Source organism: Sabethes cyaneus, chromosome 2, assembly GCF_943734655.1.
Source record: "Sabethes cyaneus chromosome 2, idSabCyanKW18_F2, whole genome shotgun sequence".
Taxonomy (NCBI): domain Eukaryota; kingdom Metazoa; phylum Arthropoda; class Insecta; order Diptera; family Culicidae; genus Sabethes; species Sabethes cyaneus.
The window spans coordinates 23,282,735-23,303,805 of NC_071354.1; the positions used below are offsets into that span (position 1 = coordinate 23,282,735).

The 21,071-nt window shown below is 42.7% G+C and overlaps 2 protein-coding genes across 12 annotated transcripts in view; one reads left to right on the forward strand and one right to left on the reverse strand.

The window, feature by feature from the left end:
* The window catches only part of LOC128738061 (patronin), an 82,144-nt gene extending 76,228 nt beyond the window's left edge, over positions 1-5,916 (forward strand). For all 11 annotated transcript variants that reach the window (XM_053832887.1, XM_053832890.1, XM_053832889.1 and 8 more), the window contains 3 exons: positions 2,878-3,072; positions 3,205-3,487; positions 3,551-5,916. In XM_053832887.1, coding sequence (XP_053688862.1) covers positions 2,878-3,072; positions 3,205-3,487; positions 3,551-3,695 — 623 coding nt within the window. In that variant the 3' untranslated portion in view covers positions 3,696-5,916. The remainder of the gene's footprint in view (positions 1-2,877; positions 3,073-3,204; positions 3,488-3,550) is intronic.
* Positions 5,917-10,535: 4,619 nt separating this feature from the next.
* On the reverse strand, positions 10,536-19,524 carry LOC128734190 (probable histone-lysine N-methyltransferase CG1716). Its single transcript, XM_053828249.1, has 7 exons — positions 19,114-19,524; positions 18,714-19,055; positions 16,867-18,163; positions 11,998-16,815; positions 11,732-11,934; positions 11,052-11,666; positions 10,536-10,986 (listed from the first exon to the last, which is right to left on the reverse strand). The coding sequence occupies exons 1-7, from the start codon at positions 19,387-19,389 to the stop codon at positions 10,807-10,809; spliced, it is 7,731 nt and encodes a 2,576-aa protein (XP_053684224.1). The 5' UTR covers positions 19,390-19,524; the 3' UTR covers positions 10,536-10,806.
* Between the last annotated feature and the right edge of the window lie 1,547 nt (positions 19,525-21,071).

Here is a 21,071-nt window from a genome sequence, read left to right on the forward strand (position 1 = left end):
TCTCAAGGTTTTTAGTAATGATTGCGAGGTCGTCTGCAAAGGCTAGGACTTGACTAGATTTAACGAAAATCGTTTCACTCGTTTCGGATCACATCTTAAGTGGCGATGTTCGAATAATATACAGGAGATTCCACCCTCTTGTCGCAATCCTCTGCACAATTAGAAGAGACTCGAGAGTGTCAGTCACTGAGCTACTAAGAGAGTGAAATACGTAGCACATCAGTCGCTTCATGCTAGCTTTGATCAATTGCGTCAGTTGGCCCGGAAAACCATTCTCGTGCATTACTTGCCATAGCTTTTCGCACTCGACTGTATCGTATGCTGCCCTGAAATCCACGAACATATGATGCGTTGCGGAACACGTTGTACTCCCGACATTTCTGGAGGATTTGTCTGAGAGTGAAAATTTGATCCGTAGTAGCACGGGCCCCCATAAACCCCGCCTGATGTATGTTGTATGATGTTATTTGACCTTTCCAGTGTTCAACCTATTGATGTACTTGTCAAATTTTCGTGTTTTATGTTCCTTATTCAGTGTATTCACTTACGCCGATTATAGACTGTTATCGTAAGAATGTAACAGTTGGACTGTTATCGCAATTCTGTAACAGCTTATGCTAGGAAGGACTGGAAAAAGAGTGCGGCAGGTACTGCTCGTGAGTTCCGAGACTGAAGCACCTCCGACTAAATATCTGCAAGAGTCACAAATTCACACAATCAACGACTATTCAACTCAGTGAGCACTGGTATAGGTTATGCGGCCATTCTGGTTAGTTAATAGTGTTAATAGTAAAGCTTTTGATCGTCCATATGCTCGAAACCTCAAGATGATCAGAATAGCAGACGCATGAAGCAATTTTTTCTAATTATTTGCTGTCAGTTGTGTTTGTAACCGGAAACAGAGACAAATCAAGAGCACACTTTATGCTCTTAATCCATTTTAATTTTATAGTGCTGTACGTAGACCAATCTCTGATTTTTTGTTTTGGCCTTTGTAATAAGGTCAGGCATTTAATTAATTTTTTTTAACGAAAGTTTTTTTTTCATTCGACGGAAAGAACGATAGGCGAAAGTACAGAAACAAAAATGTTGATAGTTGATCCAACCTGCGAATCCCCCAGCTTGGGTAAAGATGATCGTTATACATACTTAATAAGCGTTGCTTCAACGAACCCTCCTTACCTAATTTTCCACCCTTCGCGCCTTGTCTGCTCTGAGATAGTATCAACATCTCTGTTTCATTACTTTCTTCTACCGTTCCCTCCGTCGATTGTCTAACTATCGTTATAAAAAATAGTGGTTTACGTGTTTAAACCCGTACACAAAAATGATATATTCAACTAAGGTTATGAATTGACATGCTTAAAGCAAGTCATAGTCACGCGTTTAAAATGGTATGTTAATTATCGACACTATTCGCTAATATTCCCATTGCCCTGGCTTTTTGCTATCGTTCAAAGAACCGTCAGTCCGTTGACGGCATAATCAACCAATGGTGTGCACATCATGTGCTTCTATCAGCAATGAAGCAGCCGAATACGTTCGCAAGGAACTTTTTTGGCCGGTTAAAAACTTTGACAAAGGTTACCGGATGTCTATTTATCGAACAAGTCTATCTGCCAGCGTTGCCAATGATTTATCTCATTACTCTCTATGGTACTGTGTACGTTGCCAAAGAAGAGCTAATCAGATTCAGTATGCAAGGTGCAATTCATTGGGCAGTTTTGGAAAGATTCAAGCACAGGGTTATCATTGCGATTGTTGTCAACGATCACCCGAAGATGTTAAACAATCGTTAACTGATACGTTTGAATATTTGTTAATCGGGAATAGTTCAGCAAACCGCTGGGAAAAAATAAATAGAACTATTGTTGGAGATCGTTTGGGCAGCAAGGATAAAGAAATTCGTTTTGGAAGATGTGCAAATAAAAACCACAGGATTAGATTTCGTCCAGCATGTGAAATACAATAAATTAGTTGTAGTTATATTCGAAAGATTAGTCTATAATCAATGTAGATATTTGCACTAAAACTGCTTGTAAATTATTCAATCAAACGATACTAACACTAACACCAGACCAAATGATCTGTTTATGCATTCAAGTTTTCGCTGGATTTACTGCATTTCTCGTATCACATTCCTACAAGAATACTTGCAATTAACTGTGGATCCCATACGCAAATCAAACATTTAATTTAAAGTGAAGTACTGATTTGCCAACTGACTGATTTATATTGGACAAGTTCCGTTATCGAATTCGATCTAACAATAACATTGAAATTGGTGACGGCAATCGATGTTCGAAACACATTTCCTATCAACTTATACTTTTTTTTAAATTATTTTACGTGGATTCGGGTTCATCTAAGTCATTTCACTTTTATGTTCACATTATTGTCCATCACCAGCAGCAGCCCTGTTAACCTTTGCTTGTTTGGATTGTTTTATTATGGTTTTATGTTTGATTGTTTTGTGTTGGTTTCTGTTTTTTATGTTATCCTTCATTTTGTACACAAATAAACAGATTGGTTTGTGATAAAATCAATGCTCCCACTATTATTGTGTTGATTTCCCGCTGTGGTCAATAACTGTCCTATAAGTCAATTAGAAAACTAAACGAAACTAATTCATATATTCAATGCCTGCGGCTCAATGTTAGCTCGTTATTAAAGCGTACATTTTCTCTCATCTTTTTCTCTCTTCACCCCTCACACCCATTTGCCGTCTGTGCCGTTGTTTTGCGCAATTTACTGAAATTTGCGAACAATTTACCGTATTTTATTACCGTCATCGTTGCATAAACCGATGCTTTTCTCCTCACAAAAATTCCAACTAACCGCTCGCCCGTTCGATTGGCACGCAACTGTTAATACCAGATTCCGACTCCGGCCTGGGACGTGCGACGCCCCCGAGACGCGCTCCGTCACCCGGCATGGGACCCTCGAGTCGGCATCTGCCTTCACCCTCCGGTCCTGGCTCGCTACCGCCAGGGCTAATCACCAAACGTCGCGGCTTCGATGATGGTTCCAGCGACATTTCCTCAACCGCCAGTTCCATGATGGACTACAATGGTTTGTATCGCTCGTTTGCCTTATGAAAATGCATTAACTAACTGGATTTGCTGTTGAATATATTAATCTCTAATGTTGTACAAAATCGTCGAATCTATGGATTAACTACAGTTTTTCCGCTATTATTTGTAGGTCCTAAAATATACAAACAACCTGCCACAAAATCGAACCGAGGTATTATCCTGAACGCCGTTGAGTACTGTGTCTTCCCGGGTGCGGTGAACCGTGATGCCAAACAGAAAGTTCTGGAGAAAATTGCCCGATCAGAGGCGAAGCATTTCCTAGTGCTGTTCCGCGATGCAGGCTGCCAATTTCGGGCGCTATACGGCTACTGGCCGGAAAATGAACAGATCATCAAGCTGTACGGCACCGGCCCCAGCCAGGTGGACGATGTGATGTTCGATAAGTTTTTCAAGTGAGTCCTGATTGTTTTTTCGGCGCTCAATCATATCACCTAATCATTCTTCTTCGTTTCCAGATATAATTCAGGTGGTAAATGTTTCACACAAGTGCACACGAAACACCTCACCGTGACGATAGATGCATTCACGATACATAACTCTCTGTGGCAGGGCAAGAAAGCGAATTTACCAAGTAAAAAGGATATGGCCCTAGTGATTTGAATTGGTTCCCGGTACGGTGACGTGAAACTAACCGCTAACTCCTCATCCGCTGTTCCTCCGCCACCGGCGGCGGTGGCGGTGCTAAAATCGCGACGGTGTAGGTAAATTCGGATTCTAATGCTTTGAAACTACTTTGCTGTCGCACGCACAACAAATTGCGAGGATATACGTTTGGGACTACTACATAGTTTCGATTTATAATAACTGTGTCAAAGCTAACATTCTACTAGCAAAGTAACCATCAGGAAAGGAATAGTATTTTTTCCTTTATAGCAAGTTTAAGTGAATTGTTGTTGAGCTATCAGAAGAAAAAAAAAAGAATTGTAAACGGATTTGTATGGCAGCTGTGCGGACAGAATAATGCAGCTTTAAAAATTGAAAGATTAACAACACATGTTTAACTCGTCTCCGTGGGATTTGATTTTTACGCAGAAAGCAAGAGAGAGGACATGTTGAGCAGTATCCCGTAGCCTTGTAAAGTTGTTTATTTTACTTAGAACAAATTGATGTTTGGAAATGTGCTTCCAGCCTAGCACTGTGAAGCTTTCCATTAAAATTGATCAAAATTGATTGTTTCTGCAAGACCTATGTTTTGAAAAAACGTAAAAACGTGAATAAATCGTAGATTGATGATCAAAATGGTTCGCGTGTGTGGCATTTATTTAGAGTAATTTTCAGTGGATATTCTTCATTGGGGTTATAAACTACGACATTTCAGCAAGCTTAAGTTTGAGCCTGCGCAGATTCCTGGCCACAGCAGAAATTTTATGCGAACTCCAATGTGTGGAGACCGCAAAGCCTACTTCGATCCTGCCTGTCAAATCTCATTGCGTCAATTTCATTTTCGTTCAGTTCACATTTTTCGTGCGTTGTGCATTGATCGCGAAACTATACCTACTTTTAATTCTATGTTTCTTTTCTGGAATATTGTGCTACTAAAATATGATCTGAAAAGTAAGTAGGTACCTATTCGAATGCAGGAGTATAACAAAACAATTTTCGAAATGCCATGTATTCCAAGTATGGCTAGATTGTTGACAAATATTCAAAACAATCTTCCAAATTTATTGAGTTTTTGCAATTAAAATTTCAATTTTAGACATGATTTCGTTGCATCGCAGAACGAATACAGTGCTTTGACGTTAAATGCAATTAGATATTGACCGCAACAACAGTAAGCGCTTCTGTCTTGAGCTCGCCAAAACTTCCCGTTTTCTGTCCTTTCACCTCTAGTAATACCCAACGGAAACCGACCTATAAATACACACCCTAACACAGTACTGAAAATAAATCTAACTTACTAGTAAAATGAAATAGTTGTAGTAATAAGCAATTAATTTATTTCGCTCGTTTCTGTTTTTTTATTGTTTCTGTTATAATCATTTTTTTTAAAAAACATCTTACTCTAACAGTACTTCCCGTGTTCAGAATTGTAGCCCCCAAAGTTGCGACTACCGTAATGTTACACACCACCAACTGATTAATTTATTAACTGACTCGCGATTGTACGCACCCGTATATTTTTTAACCATAACTGCTAGACTTTTAGGGTAATCAGAATTGAGTATAAATACAAGTCCATTAGTTGTGTAGGTTAGATGCATGGTAAAATTCCAACCCATTGACTTTTGAAGACTAAACTATCGATCGATGAATATACATACGCTACTAACTGAAGTTCGTGGAAAGGAAACAGCTCCCATTAAAGAATGAATTTTAATATATTTTTTTAGTATTCCCATTTCACTTTTTTTCGCCGAGTTCGAAATGAAGTTTTTTTTTGCAACGAGTAATAAAGATGGAAAACTCACAACACACATGTCTAATCATTAATTTTAACTGTATATTACTGCTTTTTCGCGGGTAGCTACTCATCGTTTAACATGGAATCGAAGAAGAATGGGATTAAATGCGAAGCATCCGCTGTGCAGAAGATAAAAAATGAATATAGATGAGAAAAATATAAGTTATATTTAGTAAAAGATGTAAAACAAAAAACAGTTATTGAATAACTCTTAGGGCCCATTTGCCGAGCATAAACTGAGTAAAAAAGTATGAAGTATCTGACCATTTAACAATTTTTGTTAATAATGATTTACTACTGGTTTAAACATAATTTACTAGGAATGATTAAAACCAATTATTTTGTACATCCATGAATACTAGGAAAAACAAAACAAACAAATAAAAAGAAGTTGATTAACGAAAACCAATTTTATTTAAGTGATTAAAATATAATCGTTTTTATTAACAAATTTCGGAGGCGCTTCTCAGTTTAGAGCTGGTCACCTGAGTGAACTATCCATGAGTGAAAATTGAGTGAACTAGTGATTAAAGCGTTATACCACAAACTATACAGACAACACGCGAACGATTTTTCCAGGTACCAGAAGGGACGTGAGAAAGTAACTCACCGGTCCCTTCACAAGAACTCATTTGTCTCACTTTTCAATGGAGACATAGTTCATTATCAGGTTCTATAGCAACGCCAAACAAACACTTTTGTACCATCTAAAACAAAAATAGTTCCCTGTTTTTTTAATCCTTTACATTGAATTTTATTGAATATGGTTTGATCTCAGTTATTGGCAGCCGTGGAGCTTAGCGCCGTGTCAGATGTTGGAATATCGCTGGCGGAATAGTGAAAAGCTCCCCAAAACTTAAAACGGTCACATCAACAGTAAACAAGTCATCGCCACCTACATTAATCGCTGCCACAAGGTTAATCCTGCAATCGTACAAGACCGCTTCCAGCAAGCTCTAGCAGACGCCAGCTGAATAGATCAGGAAATTGAGTGGTGAAGCAGCTCTAATAAGCTCAGCCGCATCACTGATAGGGGTTACTATGGATATAGCGGGATCTTCTCGAGAACCTGCCGATATTCTGAAGATCTTCCATTCCTCTTACAAGTATTGAGAGACCCCGAGGGAACCACCTAACTTAGACACAGAGGCTTAACCGAAACGATTCAACCAGATGTACGGGAAGCCATTGAAAAACTTGTAAACTATTTAAACGTAGAAAAAGTTACCATTAAGCGAGTCAGTTGGCCGCTGGAGCTTTCCACGTGCAAAATGCTGCGAATCAAGGACATCGAAACCTATTATACTCTGCAGAGATGATCAAGTACCTATACGGATGCTCTGATTCCGACTCACCGTCAGTTGGCCGTTGGCCCGATGCAACATATATTCCCAACTCATGGCTAACATTTTTGGATGAACAAACCACACTGCTGCGAAAGGCTTTTATCGATATGCTCGTAACGAACGGAATTTTCATTCACCCTTTATTCCCAAATATTGCACATACACTTCGAAATCTACCACAAGCTGGTCAGTACGAGCTACCTTATGATGTTCAATATGCTTGGACTTCCGGCAGCGTCCTGTGGCATCGGACTGAACAGGAACAAACTACCCATGGATGTACAGATAATTGCTAGTTCCGGTCAAAATTATCTGATTTCTAGCAGTCGTCAAAGAATTGGAAAAGAAGTACGGTGGCTGGATGCCACCATCGGTCAGCAAATGATCGACACATCCGTCGAATGGCAAATACCATCCAATTTTGTTCGACAAACCGATTCGTTGGAATAAAAAATTTAAATTTTTTAAATACTGATTATTTAATCCTGATAGTTTCGCTAACCGTCTTTTCGATTTCCAACCGCATTATTTTCTTCACGTGGGTCGTATGGATTTCCAAATGTCTTACAAAGAAAGGAAGTGGTAATTGCAGTAGAACGCAATCAGCGCAACAGACAGTCTGTCAGGTCGCAAATGAGCTATTGGAGTTGGAGGTTGGAGCCATGTTTAGTTTCAATTTTGTCCGATTTTGCCAGTCTGGAGTGGCTAACTCAGGGTGTATCCGTTTCGATCGGTGACCGCTGAAAATACATGTATAACAGTTATTTCTTCTATAGCGTACATCTTGGGTAGATTCATATTGATGTAAGCGGGCCATTTTGAATTTGAAGTAAAAACATACCAGCTTGGCCCGTTCAACGACTTGTAATAATTAAACTAATATAAGCCACCGACTGTGTACTCTAAATAATGATTTCACTATTTGTAGCACTACATAGAATCATCGTATTTGTAGTAGCTGAAAAGTAAACGAGAAAAACTAAATCCTAAGACTATGAAAATATATTTATAATTTTTTACCTCGTCAGTCTAAACAATTTATTGCGTAAACTTCACATAATGAACTAACGAAAATATCACAGGTAATCGGGTTGCTGAGATTTATGCGCAAGTAAATTTCTAAAGTCCTAGCAGAGTAAAAGAGACAGATAGTGTTTGAGAGCCATATGGATACGTGAGATCCATGAGATGTGCAAAGGACTGGATTCACTCACTTCAAATGAAACTGGTACCTGAAATTTTATGCTTTTTGTTCTACGCGTGGTGTCTGTATAGTTTGTGGTTATACGACCACTTAGAAGCAACTAACGTTAATGTTTAATCTGACGCCACCAGAATCACACCTGCAAGTATTTTAGAAGTCTTTTCCTTTAACCGCAGGCAAAAACTGCAACATCCAAACCGCTATGCCCCTTCAGCCCTCCTTTCTTGTCGTCAACTAGCCACGTTGTTGATGGGAAGAAAATATCCGACCATTTACTGTCGTTCTATTATCAGAACGTGAGAGGTTTGCACCTTAGAACACTCGATTGCGATTGTCATTGAACAGCTACCACTACGACATGCTCATCTTAATGGAAATATAGCTTCACGAACATGACCATAACAATGAAATCTCTTCTAATAAAACATTTTTCCGCTGCGATCGCAGTCCGTCAACTTTAGATGTGGCGGTGTTCTAAGTAGCGCTAAAATCACCTGAAGAGTTACTTTATCTGGACTACGCCTACGTGCAAACATACGATTACCGCCATTCGATTCTCCACAGATGAAGTACGTAGCAGACAGAAGACATTCATTGGGTTGTTCTAGAACACTGATACTAGTCTTGCGGTGCCGATTGTAGCAATTTTCAATCGTTCGTCGAGAGAAAGATCTTTTCCGTCTACTTGGAAATCAGCCTACATTTTTCCAGCTGTCGTAGCTCAGTCTCCAACTACTGTCTGATATCTCACTACTCTGTTGCCCGAGCAAGATTACCACTAGTTCACAGGCACAGCATGCTGTACAACCGGTCATGTCTCTGACCCAGCACGACTTCGCATGAAGCAGCAGCCAACCGCCCCTAATTTGATGTACTATGTCGTCTGGATAGAGAGTCAGTGAATTCGAAGCAAAACGGCGAGTTGTTTCAAGTCACGGTGGGTTCAACATTGACTTTGCAAGCTTTTGCCACTGAATCGAAAAATTGAAGTACCCCATGGGCCTTCTGGATATGATCACGTCATTCAAGGATGATCAAAGCAACCGGTTACCATATAGATATAGACGTCAAGTTTTTTGTGTAACATTGAAGAAAGGCGAAAAGGTATTAAGGATCCGTGACAGTAAGGTCAAATTGGTGATGGACAGAATCGATCCTGCATTGCGTGATGGCTTAAAATACGGTCACCGAGAGGATGTGTATGTAGGATCAAAGGCCGTTTTTTAACTACATTATAAAAGAGCACTGTCCACAACTCAGACCATTACCTAGAGGTTATACCTTTGCTTTCTGAGGCTATACCTTCGTCCGAGGAGTCAATGAGGCCACAATTGCGGTGCTAGGCTAACAAACCAGGAAGCACGAAACGACTAGTTGGACGGGGTTGGGATACCCCGTCAAACTAATCGTTTCGTGCTTCCGGGGTTAGGAGGACTGGGATGCTTGCGGCGATGGAGAGGAAAAACAAAGCTTAGAAAAACTAATCATCGCCAGGGAGGAAAAATTTGAACAATTATCAACGGGCGTGGAATCAATTGACCTCGATCGCAAGAACGAAAATGCGTCATAAGGACAGAGATCGTAAAGAACCGGAACAACCATTCTGAGCTAAAAAGACTCGGTAGGTTCTCTGAGAGGGGAGCTCTGTAGCCGTAAGGTTACCGAAACTGCTTTAACAAGCGAATGGTCGTGGTTTCGAATTTTAGTAGATGTAGTATGTATGACATGGATTAGTAAAAATAAAAACTAAGTAAGATTGAAGTATAATGTGAATATCCACAAATTAGAGTGTACAACTCCTCGAAACTCACCAGCATGTGAGGGACATAAGAACTAAAATGAGCGGACAGCCGATTTGCAATAACGAGGAAGCCTGATATGTGTAGAGACGAGAGCGAGGAAAACCTGATTATAAACGAGCGCGTGTTCGCTGACAGGTCGCAGCAGTTCTTCGATGGGTATCTCAATAGCGATTTAACAAAACGAAAGTTAACCTAATAGGGGTGTAGCAAAACGCTACAAAAATGGTAAGAAACTACCAGCAGCGGCACTTCATTGGATAATTTCCTGTTAATCAAATATCCAAAAAAGTACGCTTGCTAAATTAAATATAATTTTTTTTTTATTTGTAGGGAAAAGCCGATGGGAGTAACATTCCTTTGCGAATTCTTCCTCCCAAAGGCATAAAACCTACTCTTCTTCCAGAAAGCATTCCTCATAATTGTTCCGTACTATTTCGTCCTTTAACTTCGAAGTTCCGTTCATTTGATCCTCATCGACGGTAGATATCAACCTTTCCGAGCTTGAAGCATTCAGCGCACATTTATGAACAGAATGTTCAGACTAGCGCATTGGGCGTGACAGACTTGGTCACAAAAACCCTTACATTGGCAGTCTTAGTCATTAAAGACTTTTGATTTTATAACTTTCTTTCAGCATCTTCCCTTCACTTAGAACACAAAATAATCTGCTCGTTTCAGCTTAAATACTTTCTTTTATTACATAGTGGTTAAAATTCTATAATGCACATCAATTGATTTTGGAAACCAACTATGCTAGTGCAGATGTCAATACAATCTTTTTTGTACGTAATTAAATCGGATCGAGCCGTCATAAATTGAGCCTATCCTAAATACGCCGTCACAAGCACATCCTTCACACTTTCAGCGAACTGTCAGCATACTAGATTTAACTCTGGGGAGCCGGTGGAGCTTCAACCGGTGCCGGTTGTTTCTCCACTTTCCCCTTGGCGTTGTCTCAGAGATTTATGCTAGCATAGTCGGGTTCGTTTTCACCCCGAACGTACACGGTACCGTGTTTGGCCATATACTTTTTAATGAACTCACGTGCCTTGGTCCGGACGGAGTCCGTTACCTCTAGCTCGTTGACCGTGTTGTCGCAGTGCTTGAGTTCCTTCACCAGAACGAAGTGGGTTAGCTGTTGGAATAAAATGACTTTTAGAAGAAAAAAAACTTTACCAGGAAGATGGGATAGGAAGTTACCTTTCTGGCCAGGTGTTTGAAGTCCTCCGTGTTGGTGATTCTACCGGTTTGGCACGAATCTTTCCGATACGCACCCAAATGCTGCACGATGACTCCAGCTATTTCACCGCGGAATTTTTCTTTGATCTTTTTGGCTTCCTCGCTGTTGAGATCTAACTTGTCAGTCTTTTTGCGTTTGCCAACCTTCGACGAGCTTGCCCCGGCCGAGGTGGATGCTCCTCCCGACGAAGTCGATCCACTGAAGGTGGAACTTTCGCCCATTTTTGCAGCCCGTTTCTTACCCAAACGCTGCTTTACCTTCTGCCACTCTTCGTAGGGCGATATTTTCTTCTTCTTCGTTAGGATGTCCAGCTCATCAACTATGCACTTATCGTCGACAATCTTGTGCGACACAACCAGGTCGTCATCGATGAGTGAACTTTCAGCGGCACTCTTATCCAGTGGGTCGGCGGAGAACGAGCCACTGAACGGACTGTCGGCCGCTAGTGATTTGTCCAGCATGCTACGAGCGCGAAGCCGCTTGGCTTCCTCCTTTCGCCGGCGTAGCTTTTCTTTGGTTTCCTTGTAGCGTTTCATCTCCATTTGGCCGTACAGTTTGTCCTCCTCGGTTCGAGGCTAGAACCACAAAAAAGAGTTTGAAATTAAAACTTTGATAGTGGAAAAAAAAGTTTGCTACTCACGCTGATCACCCGCTCCTGAACCAGCTTGTTGCTGTGCTTCCGCTTACGGTGCTGCAGCAGCTCCTCGGCATTTTTGTCGAACGTATCCCCCAGCGCCTTGTCGACTTTGCTGCTAGCATTTGGAGATGAATCCCCTGCTTCCAGATCTTTGATCGTTTTGGAAAGGTCATCATTCATGTCGTCCGGCTTAGCTAGTACGTCATCTGAAACAGAGGGAAAAAATCATATAAAATCTGTGGAGAGCCTAAATTGAAGCTTACACTTACCTAAATTGAAGCTGGATTGCTGCTTTTTCTTCCGTTTTTGCAGTTGCTCCAGCTGTGTGTTGAGGTACTCCTCTTCGGAGTCTTCCGTATCGGTGGTACTAGAGTCTGAACTCATGGAAATGTCCTCATCGCGCAAACCTTGTCCCGGTCCACCTTGGTTGTCTTTTTTCGGTGGCTCCCACTGAGGTACTCGGTCTTTCACATGATAGTAGTAGAGACGACCACGATCGTCAATGGCGAATTTCCACAGCGGCGGCAAATCCATCGGAGGCAGTTCGTAGTCTTCCGGACTAGTGGGCATCGGGGGAGGCAGCACTTTGAAGTACACGTGACTGGGAGGTGTGGGTAGAAGGCGGTCATCTGCTGAGAAGTATTCACCGGTGGCGGGGTTCATCTTGGCCGGAACATCATGCGGAGCGGTTAAATGCGGATTAAGTCCAAACTTTAGGCAGTTGTTTTCGTGCTGCATCCAAAGTTCCTTATTTCTACGTTCGGCCTCCTCGTGAGCGACCTTCATTTCGAACAGCTGCCGTCGCTGTTGTTTGGAGAGATTGTCCATTTTGGGCATTGGACTGGCAGTGGCGGCTAGGGCCCGTTTCATCTTGTAAAAGCTAGCTTCGTCGACCGATTTGCGTCGTTTCATCTCCCGCGACCGATCGAAGTAGCGACTAGAGGCGGCGTGCCGATAGGATGAGCTCTGATCGTCGTCATCGCCCAGGCCGAGCGCTTTGTAGCGCAAGTCGGCTTCGCGTTCGTGTTCCTTCATCTGCTCGATTCGTTCCTTCTTGGGAATTCTGAATACCTCTTTCAAGTTGATCCAACTGATTAGGAGCTTGCAGGAAAGGATGCGAATCTGGGTTCCCAGCCGCTTCTCCTCTGGAGCGTTCTCGTCCTCCGGCTCGGGGATCTCGATTGAGTCCATCAAACTAGCTGCCGAGGGGATGGTTTCGGCAATAGAACTACTGGAGGGTTTTTCCTTGTCGGTGTCTTTCTCCACGCAGGTGCTGCTTATGATTTCTTTGAGTTTGCCAAGATCCGCTAGTTTAAGCAGCTCAGGCATGTTCTTCAGTACTTCTACGCTACCGACGATATCCTGCTTTTTGGCATCCGTAGAATTGCTGTCACTTCCAGCGCCATTGCTATCACTGGGTGAGCTAGTACTGGACGTTTCCCGCTCTTTTTCTTTCTCCTCTTCCTTATCTTTGTCCTTGGATTTTTCAATTTTGCCCCACCTTTCAATCGTTTGCAATATTTTACTATCTTTCAACATTGTTTTATTCGGAATGGGTAACCGATCCAATGTGTCCAAGATTTGAATTCGAAATTTGAGATCGTCAATGGATTCGGTTGATTCGCAAATCCAACCGTACAGTAGTCGCAGACCATGATAGTCCAAGAACAATCGCCGGCAGGGTAACTCCCCGCTTTGTAGGATCGTTAGCAGACGACTTCTGGATTTGATATCCTTGGCGCGAACCATCAACCGGGATAGCTTCAGTGTTTGAGCTTGATTCTTCAAACCTGTTTTCAACAGCTGATTGATTTCCTTCTCCAGATCAGGATCTTCGAGAATCTGCTGTCGTCGCTTCTTGGGACGTTCAACTCGCTTACGAACCTTACGCGGTTTTTGTTCCGATTTAATCACGGGGATTGATTCGTCTTGTTTCATCAGTTGTGCATCGCCCTCTGCCGTTGGCCGAGCAATTCCTTCTCCTTCCTTACCGCCTTCAAGCTTGAGATTCTCCAAGGCAGTGTCAGTGGAAACAACAGCAGCTTCCGCCGTTTGTGTGTCTTCTTCTTCACTTTCTTCCACCTCTTCCTCTTCATATTCCGACTCGCCGTCACTGCCAGGATCACCACCTATCCAACCAGTGCAGTTTTCAGCCTCACAGTAACACTTTTGAGCTCTCCGGCCATACCTCTGGAACTGATAGTCGAAGGTAATTTCCTCCCCCGGCATGACGTATTTTGTACTGAAAAATCCAATCCGCAGTTCACCATTAACGGTCCACTTTTGCGTCTCAGCATTCGGGTCACACGAGTGATTGATAAATCGAGAAATATTTCCCTTTGTGGTGGCATCAATGATGGCATCGCTTCGCAGCGCCATAAAATAATAGTGCTTATTTTTCTCCTTCGAATACAACTCGGCCCGTTCGTCAAACTGCTCACTGTTCAACACCTCACCGACGTATTCCATGATAAACTCCCCCGGCACGATTTGCGTACTGGCCTGGATTCCAAAACCCTTCTTTTCCGTACGGAAAACCTGGCAGTTTGCATAGTCCTGCTTTTGGAAGCGCTTATTCGTACAGCGCTCTCCCACGACGCACCGTGAACCGCACTCGATCATCAGCAGCTTGTTCAGACAATCCTCCCCACAACCCAACTCGCCACGCTCGATATCCTCCCCGGTCAAAAAACAATCGCACATCATTTTCTTCGCCTCCTTACTAATCACCTTTTCGCAATGGTACATATTTTCGCGAATCGTCTCAAACCGACTCAACTTATCCTCCATATCACGCAGATATTCCTCCGAAAGTTCAATATTCGTTACCGACGGATCACAATCGCCAGCGGCGACCGACTGTTCCATCGCAACACCATCCGCGGCTGAAATCACATTAAAATTTCCAGTAACCGCATCTTTCAAAACTTTCGAATCGATCCCAACGGAAATGGTTGTTTTCTTCAAAAATTTATCCTTATCCTTAACCAACCCATGTCCGCTGGTCCGTTGCTTTTGCGAACTAATCGTCTTGATGCGAGAAGACCGTCGAATGGACCCGTCGTCAGCGGTTTCCGTTTTCACTTCCTTCGACGTGTCCAACATCGAACTATTGGTGGAGTTCGAATTAGAATCCTCATTATTGGACAGTTCCTGCGATGGGGATGACCTGTCATGCAATAACAACGACGACGACGGCGGCAAAGAATCGTCCGCCTTCGGTTCCAATTTCGGAATTACTGGCAGCTCAGCCGCGGATTTCTCATCCGAAATCGATATGTTTTCGAATTCTTTCAGAGCAATCTCCGGCCGTGGGCCGGATATCTGAACGCTAGCATCGAATGCGTCGGAAATTTCCTGTACCGAAGATTCATCTCTTTCTAATTTTATCGTACTTGGCTCTTCCGGCTTTTGTTCCTGCTTTACAACAGTAACGTCGATCGGTGGCAAAGGCAAAGGTTCCTCAACCTTTGGCTGCAGGATTTCCATTTGTTGCTTGTCCTCTTCACTCTGGTACATTTTCCGGGATGCTTTGGTTGCGACACGAGGTGTTTCCGGTCGGACTGCTTCCTGTGGCGCAGACACGGTGGAAAACTCTTGCACAGGGATGGGGTCTTCCTTTACCGGTAATGACTCTACCACTTGCGGAACGACCGTAACCGTTGACGGTTTGACATCCTCTTGTGGAATTTTATCTTGGGATGATTGTTTGTATTTGATTTTTTCTGTCGACTTTTCGTCCTTCAATGAATCAGCTAAAGCTTTCCGTGCTTTTGAACTACTGCTGCTACTGCTACTACTACTGGTAGTAGTAGTAGAAGTAGAATGCAAATCCTTACGAGAACTGCTAGATTCCTTAGAGGATTTCCTCGAACTGGAACTGGAAGAACCATGCTTAGACGGTACCGGTGAGGAATCTGTCGAGCGACTTTTTTCTTTGCTTCTTTCATAAGGTAATCGCAGCTCGGAGGATGACTTTTTACGTACCTCTGAATCACCCTGCACTTTGAGAGGCACCGGAGATGAATCCGTGGATCGACTTTTTTCCTTCGATTCCTTGTGTTGTGACAATTTCAGCTCACTAACGGAGCCCTTTTTTCGCAGCTCCGATTCACTGCGATGCTTATGCTTGTCCGATTTGCGTGACTTGTCATGTTCTCGCGACCGTTTCGATTCATCGTAGGACTTTTGCTTCGGATCCATCGCTTGCAGTTCGGAATCGAAGCATTTTTTTGGTTTATCCAATACTTTCACAATCGTTGGTGTTGCCACTGGCTTTGAATCCCGCTTTTCAATCGTTTCAACTGGTCGGTTTTCCACCGTCGGTTTCTTTTCTACCTCCACCTTTTTGTCACCGCTACTAGAATCCTTCGAGTCCGTTCGCTTTTGGTCTACCTCTGGAATGTCTGAGCGTCGCTCTTTTCTGCTATCAGTCGAACGTTTCCGATATCGTTCTTTATCTCTGTCCTTACTACTCTTCGAAGAGTCACGATCCTTACGACTGTCCTCCCGATCCCGATCCCGATCTCTGTCCTTGGAGTCCTTATAACGATCTTTGTGACGCTTTTTAGGATCTCTCGAAGAGGAGCTCGGTCTGCGGTGATCTCGACTATCTCGGGATGATTTCTTCGATTCCTTATGGGAATATTCTTTTGAGCCGCGGTCTTTGATTTCACCGGAAGGTTCGTTGCTGATAGCGGCCGCTTTGGGAATTATATCCTTAGAGTCCAAAATAATAATCTCTCCGGAATCGGTCGTTTTAGGCGTGGAACTAGAAGATTCTTTAACATCTTTCAGTGCCGTTTCCGAGGTAGATGCTTTCACTTGCGTAACCGGACTGTGGGATTTGGACTCCGATTTTCGTACTTCCGATGAAACATCGTGCTTGTATTCGTCTTTCGATTTATATTTCTTATGCTTTTTCTTGATGGATCTTTCATCGACGTCCAATGCAACTGGGACAGGTTCTTTCACGGTCGACAATAATGTCTCCTGAAGGTGTTCCGCCGCCAACGGCGGCAAAACGGCAACTTCAACCGCCGGAATTGGTTGTTCCTCTACTTCTATCGATGAGACGAGTTCAGCATCTAAAAATACATTTTTTTATATTTACAAATCAATGACTTTCATTCAATTACCTTGTGTTGCCGCAATCGAAGCAACCGTTGGACCTTCCATGGTAGAATCACCATCAACGTCGTCATCGACACGGCTTCTGCCCCTTCGCGGAGCACCACTGGTGGGGGATGGCCGTCTACCACCGCGAATTCTTCGTCGATTTCTAGGCGGCTTAGGAATGCCTGCAACGGAATCCAGCACGGAAGCATCTTTATCGATGATAATTTCCTCGGCTTGCAGCACTATTTCTATAGCATCCTCAACAACATCGTCGATTCCGGCAGTTTCCTGAAGCTCACTTGCAATTGGCTGTACAATTTCCATTGGTTGAACCGTTTGTTTCTGTTCCTTTATTTTAACAATGCTCTGTAAGTTGGAATCCAATCCGGGCGTAGCAGCTCTTGCCGGACTGGTTTTAGCCGTTTTATATGATCTCTTAATAAACGTGGAACCCGCAGGACGTGTGCTTGTTTCCACTATCGGCATGATCGGTGCTGTTTGTGTTGCTTGTTTCGGAGGTCTCCCACGTCGTTTTGCGGAATTGGTTTCGAGTTTTGCTTCAGAATACTCCATCTCGCCTAACGAATGGAACGATGCAGCCGAAAAACACGGCTCCGGGGTGTAAGTTAGTCTCGACAGTGTCGAAAAAGACGAGCTTGCACTCGGATCCTGGCATTCATCTTCGGGCCAACCACAAAACTCTTCCGGCGATTGAGTCTCATCAAATCCAAAAATATCTTCGTCCGAAAAATAGCTACTATCAATGTTCAGCGTTAAGGTAGATTCGTTTTTATCGTTTGGCCGCGGAAATTCGATTGTTTCATCATCTGGTTGAAGCAAAGTCACAGGATTAGCAGTAACAGACTCTTTCTTCTTACGACCGCGATGGGAAACCGGTGTAGCCGATCTTGTAACCCGTCTTTTTTGTGGTTCCTCAGGTTCTGCTTTGTCAGAGCTAGAACTGTTTCCTTTTTTATTACTGTAGGTTTTTTTTGGTGCTTGAATGACCATAGGAGGAGAATCCGGGGAAAAATCATCCGATGAAGATAGTTCAAGTTCTTTAGCGTGACTCTTTCGTCCTCCGGCATTACCACGCGCCAGTTTTATATCCGAATAAGGAACTTGCGAAGAAGGCAGTGGAGCATCAACCACAAAATCACGATACTTATTCGTCACCTTCACTTGACGTTTCGACTTGCGTGTTCCGACCACCTCCGTTTTAGGAAGCTTATCTTCTTCACCATCGTGACTGGTTTGAGGTCCACTGCTGACAGAGCTGGCAGCATCGTCTTCCTCTGACTTTTTCTCAGTTTTTTGCTATAATATCGAGACAATTTTAGGCTGTGAACCATTTCGCGAAATTTTTAACTTTTTGGTTAAAATTTGACAGTTCGATGGTTATTTCTCCTTGAGTGGTTAAAATTAGTTCAGAATGTGAACCATTTCATATTTGACGGATTGTTAGTTTTTTTGCTCAATGAGAGCATATAAGGTGAGGATGAAAATATTGTTTTTTTCTGTCCGTGTTAAAATCGGAGGAATTTTTGATGTTCATTTGCTTTTATTTGATAGATAAAATTCATCTCATTGCAACCCGGGTTGTTTGAACATATTTATAATGCGATAAGCATCCATACCAATGTAAAAAAAATCTAACGAAAAATCAGTGAAACTTGTCGAAGCTCTCTTCCTCACCTGTGCATATCTCATTGGCTCTCAGAACTTGGTTAAAACTAACCATGCTCCCGAGCAGGGTTATTTTCGGAAAACCATCGAACTGTCAAATTTTAACCAAAAAGTTAAAAATTTCGCGAAATGGTTCACAGCCTTAATTGCAAATTAGAAACATAAACAATTCAGATAATACCTGAACTGAAGAAACATTCGTTATGTCCATCTTATCCATGAGCACGTGAATTGTACGATCCTCACTCGGACTTGACTTTTTGACCGGTTCATCTGTTTGCATTCTTGTTTCGTCGGTCGCTTTCAGCGAACCCTTGACGATGACCGAACTAGCTATTTCATCATAATCTTGATCTAGTTTCACAAAAGCGCGACCTTCAGTCTCCGGTTCTGCATTACTACTTTCACGCGACTTAGAATCATCATCCAATATCTCAATCAACTCAATGATTTCTTCGTCGTCCGCTGACATTGGAGAACTTCTCTTTTGACTTCTGGTTGTCCTCGATACAGGAGATGCTCTCTGTAAAAAAAAACAGTTATAAAAACTATTTTTCAACAATTTAAAAAAAAAAACTTACTGCCTTACTACGTGTCTTCTTCACACCGGATGCTAGAGGTTGGTTAATTTTATCCATTGGTAACATTTCAATCACAACCGATGGCTTTAAACTTGATGACGAAATCGCATCCAAAGAACTACTAGCTTCCGTCTCGCTAACGCTATCGACACTAGAATCCACTTCACTGCTCACTGTCGCTATCGTTTCGGGTGGCAAAGTCTCGCCCCTGTCATTGTCTTTCGGTGGCGGAGTGCAATTTTTCACTGCAGCTGAAGTGCGTGTTTTTCTTACCATTTTCACGCAAAAATATCACCCATAGATGTAGGCTGCACCTAACTACAGTGTGGTGATACAAAAATTAGGTTTTTAGCACATTATCAAACGTTTTAAAGTGATTTTCCGTGGAACAATTCACGACACTTCTTTTCCAAGCACAAATGGCGGCCGTCACTTTGCTGAGAATTCGTGAGATCGGAATTTCTCGCGTCTCGCCGTATTCGACGGCACTAACACCACTAGCAAGCAAAGGATGCGAATCGGTGTAGAAAGTGTCAAACACAAAAACACGTGCTATGGGCTGTTGATAAATGATGTTACAAACTACACGCTAATTCCATATAGTTACAGTTCGCATGGCAGATCGTAAAACTTGATTTTATTTATTAATCTTGTTCATCCCGAAGAACACGAGCAATATATATGCTTATATGCTGATACGCAATGGTGGCTTGTTGGCATCGGGAAACAATTTCGCTAAGGAAAAAATTCCCGATGCATACAAATCGCGTGTATATACGTATCTGTTGCAAAATGTGCGTAAGATAAAATGCAATATTTATATATGATTATAACACAGACAAACAGACATAACTCTTGGAAGAAAAATCAACAAAAATTATCGTACCTCACATTTAGTCTGAACACTTGCACCATCTATGATCGGCATTCTCAAATATCAAATAGCAACATGGGTATCCCTCGAAGTAGTAAGTATTTTTCTGGGGAATTCCCCTTCTTTCGTCAAAAAGCGCCACTTTGACCAAAACGGAGACATTCCCAACTAAGCGCAAACTTGAAATGACGGTTTAATCGGTACGATGAATGGAAAACGAGTGTTATGTCTGTTTGTCTGTGATTATAATCCACCTTACATTTCTACCGACAGAGATCCGGGGTGGCTGTTGCCGTATCAAGAATTCCTCTCCATTAAACTCGGTCCTGGGCTACTCGTTGATAATTCGCTACGTATCTTGACACTGGCAAGTCGGCTTTGACCTGGTCGAGCCATCTAGCACATTGGGCCCCTCTATGCCTGGTGCCAGTAGGGTTCTTGAAGAGAACGGATTATATTGCACAGTCGTTCGACATCCTTACGATGTGGCCGGCCCACCGTAGTCTGCCAACTTTCGCCAGATATACGATGGGAATCTCTCCAAGTAGTGCCTGCCGTGGTTCTTACGCCTACGCCACATTAGCGTTTTGTACATCGTCAGCTTTGTGCGGCGGCGTATGGTCCTTGATCGAAGCGTCTTGTGGAGGGAAAAGTAGATCCAATTTCCAACTTGAATGCGTCGTTGAATCTCCTTGCTCATATTGTCGGCGGTGGCCAGAGATCCCAAATATACGAATTCATCAACCACTTCCAGTTCATCGCCGTCAAAATAGTTACTGTCCGTGGGCGGCAAACGTTGCTTTCTCTGAAGCCTCTTCCTACCGTATATTTGGTTTTCGACGAATTGATTTGTAACTCTATCCTCCTAGCCTCCGTTTTTAGTCTGCCGTAGATTGCCTCCGTCGTCCCAAAGTTTCCAGTAATAATGTCGAGGTCGTTTGCGAAGGCTAGGAGTTAACCAATAGTTCGTCGCATTAATTGTGTCAACTCTGAAGCGCCATAACTGGATGAAACCCCGCACTAACTTCACAGTAGCGGAACAACAAATTGAGCAGGTAGCAAGTCATTCGTACGTGGTGGGCTG

What these genes read in the sequence shown, in the direction of transcription:
- LOC128734190 (XM_053828249.1), bottom strand. Translation starts at nt 19,389, where the DNA reads ATGGTAAGAAAAACACGCACTTCAGCTGCAGTGAAAAATTGCACTCCG. An exon ending in CGAATGTTTCTTCAGTTCAG is followed by an intron (nt 18,164 to 18,713) that starts GTATTATCTGAA and finishes TCGATATTATAG; the next exon opens with CAAAAAACTGAGAAAAAGTC. An exon ending in TTCAGGAGCGGGTGATCAGC is followed by an intron (nt 11,667 to 11,731) that starts GTGAGTAGCAAA and finishes TTGTGGTTCTAG; the next exon opens with CCTCGAACCGAGGAGGACAA.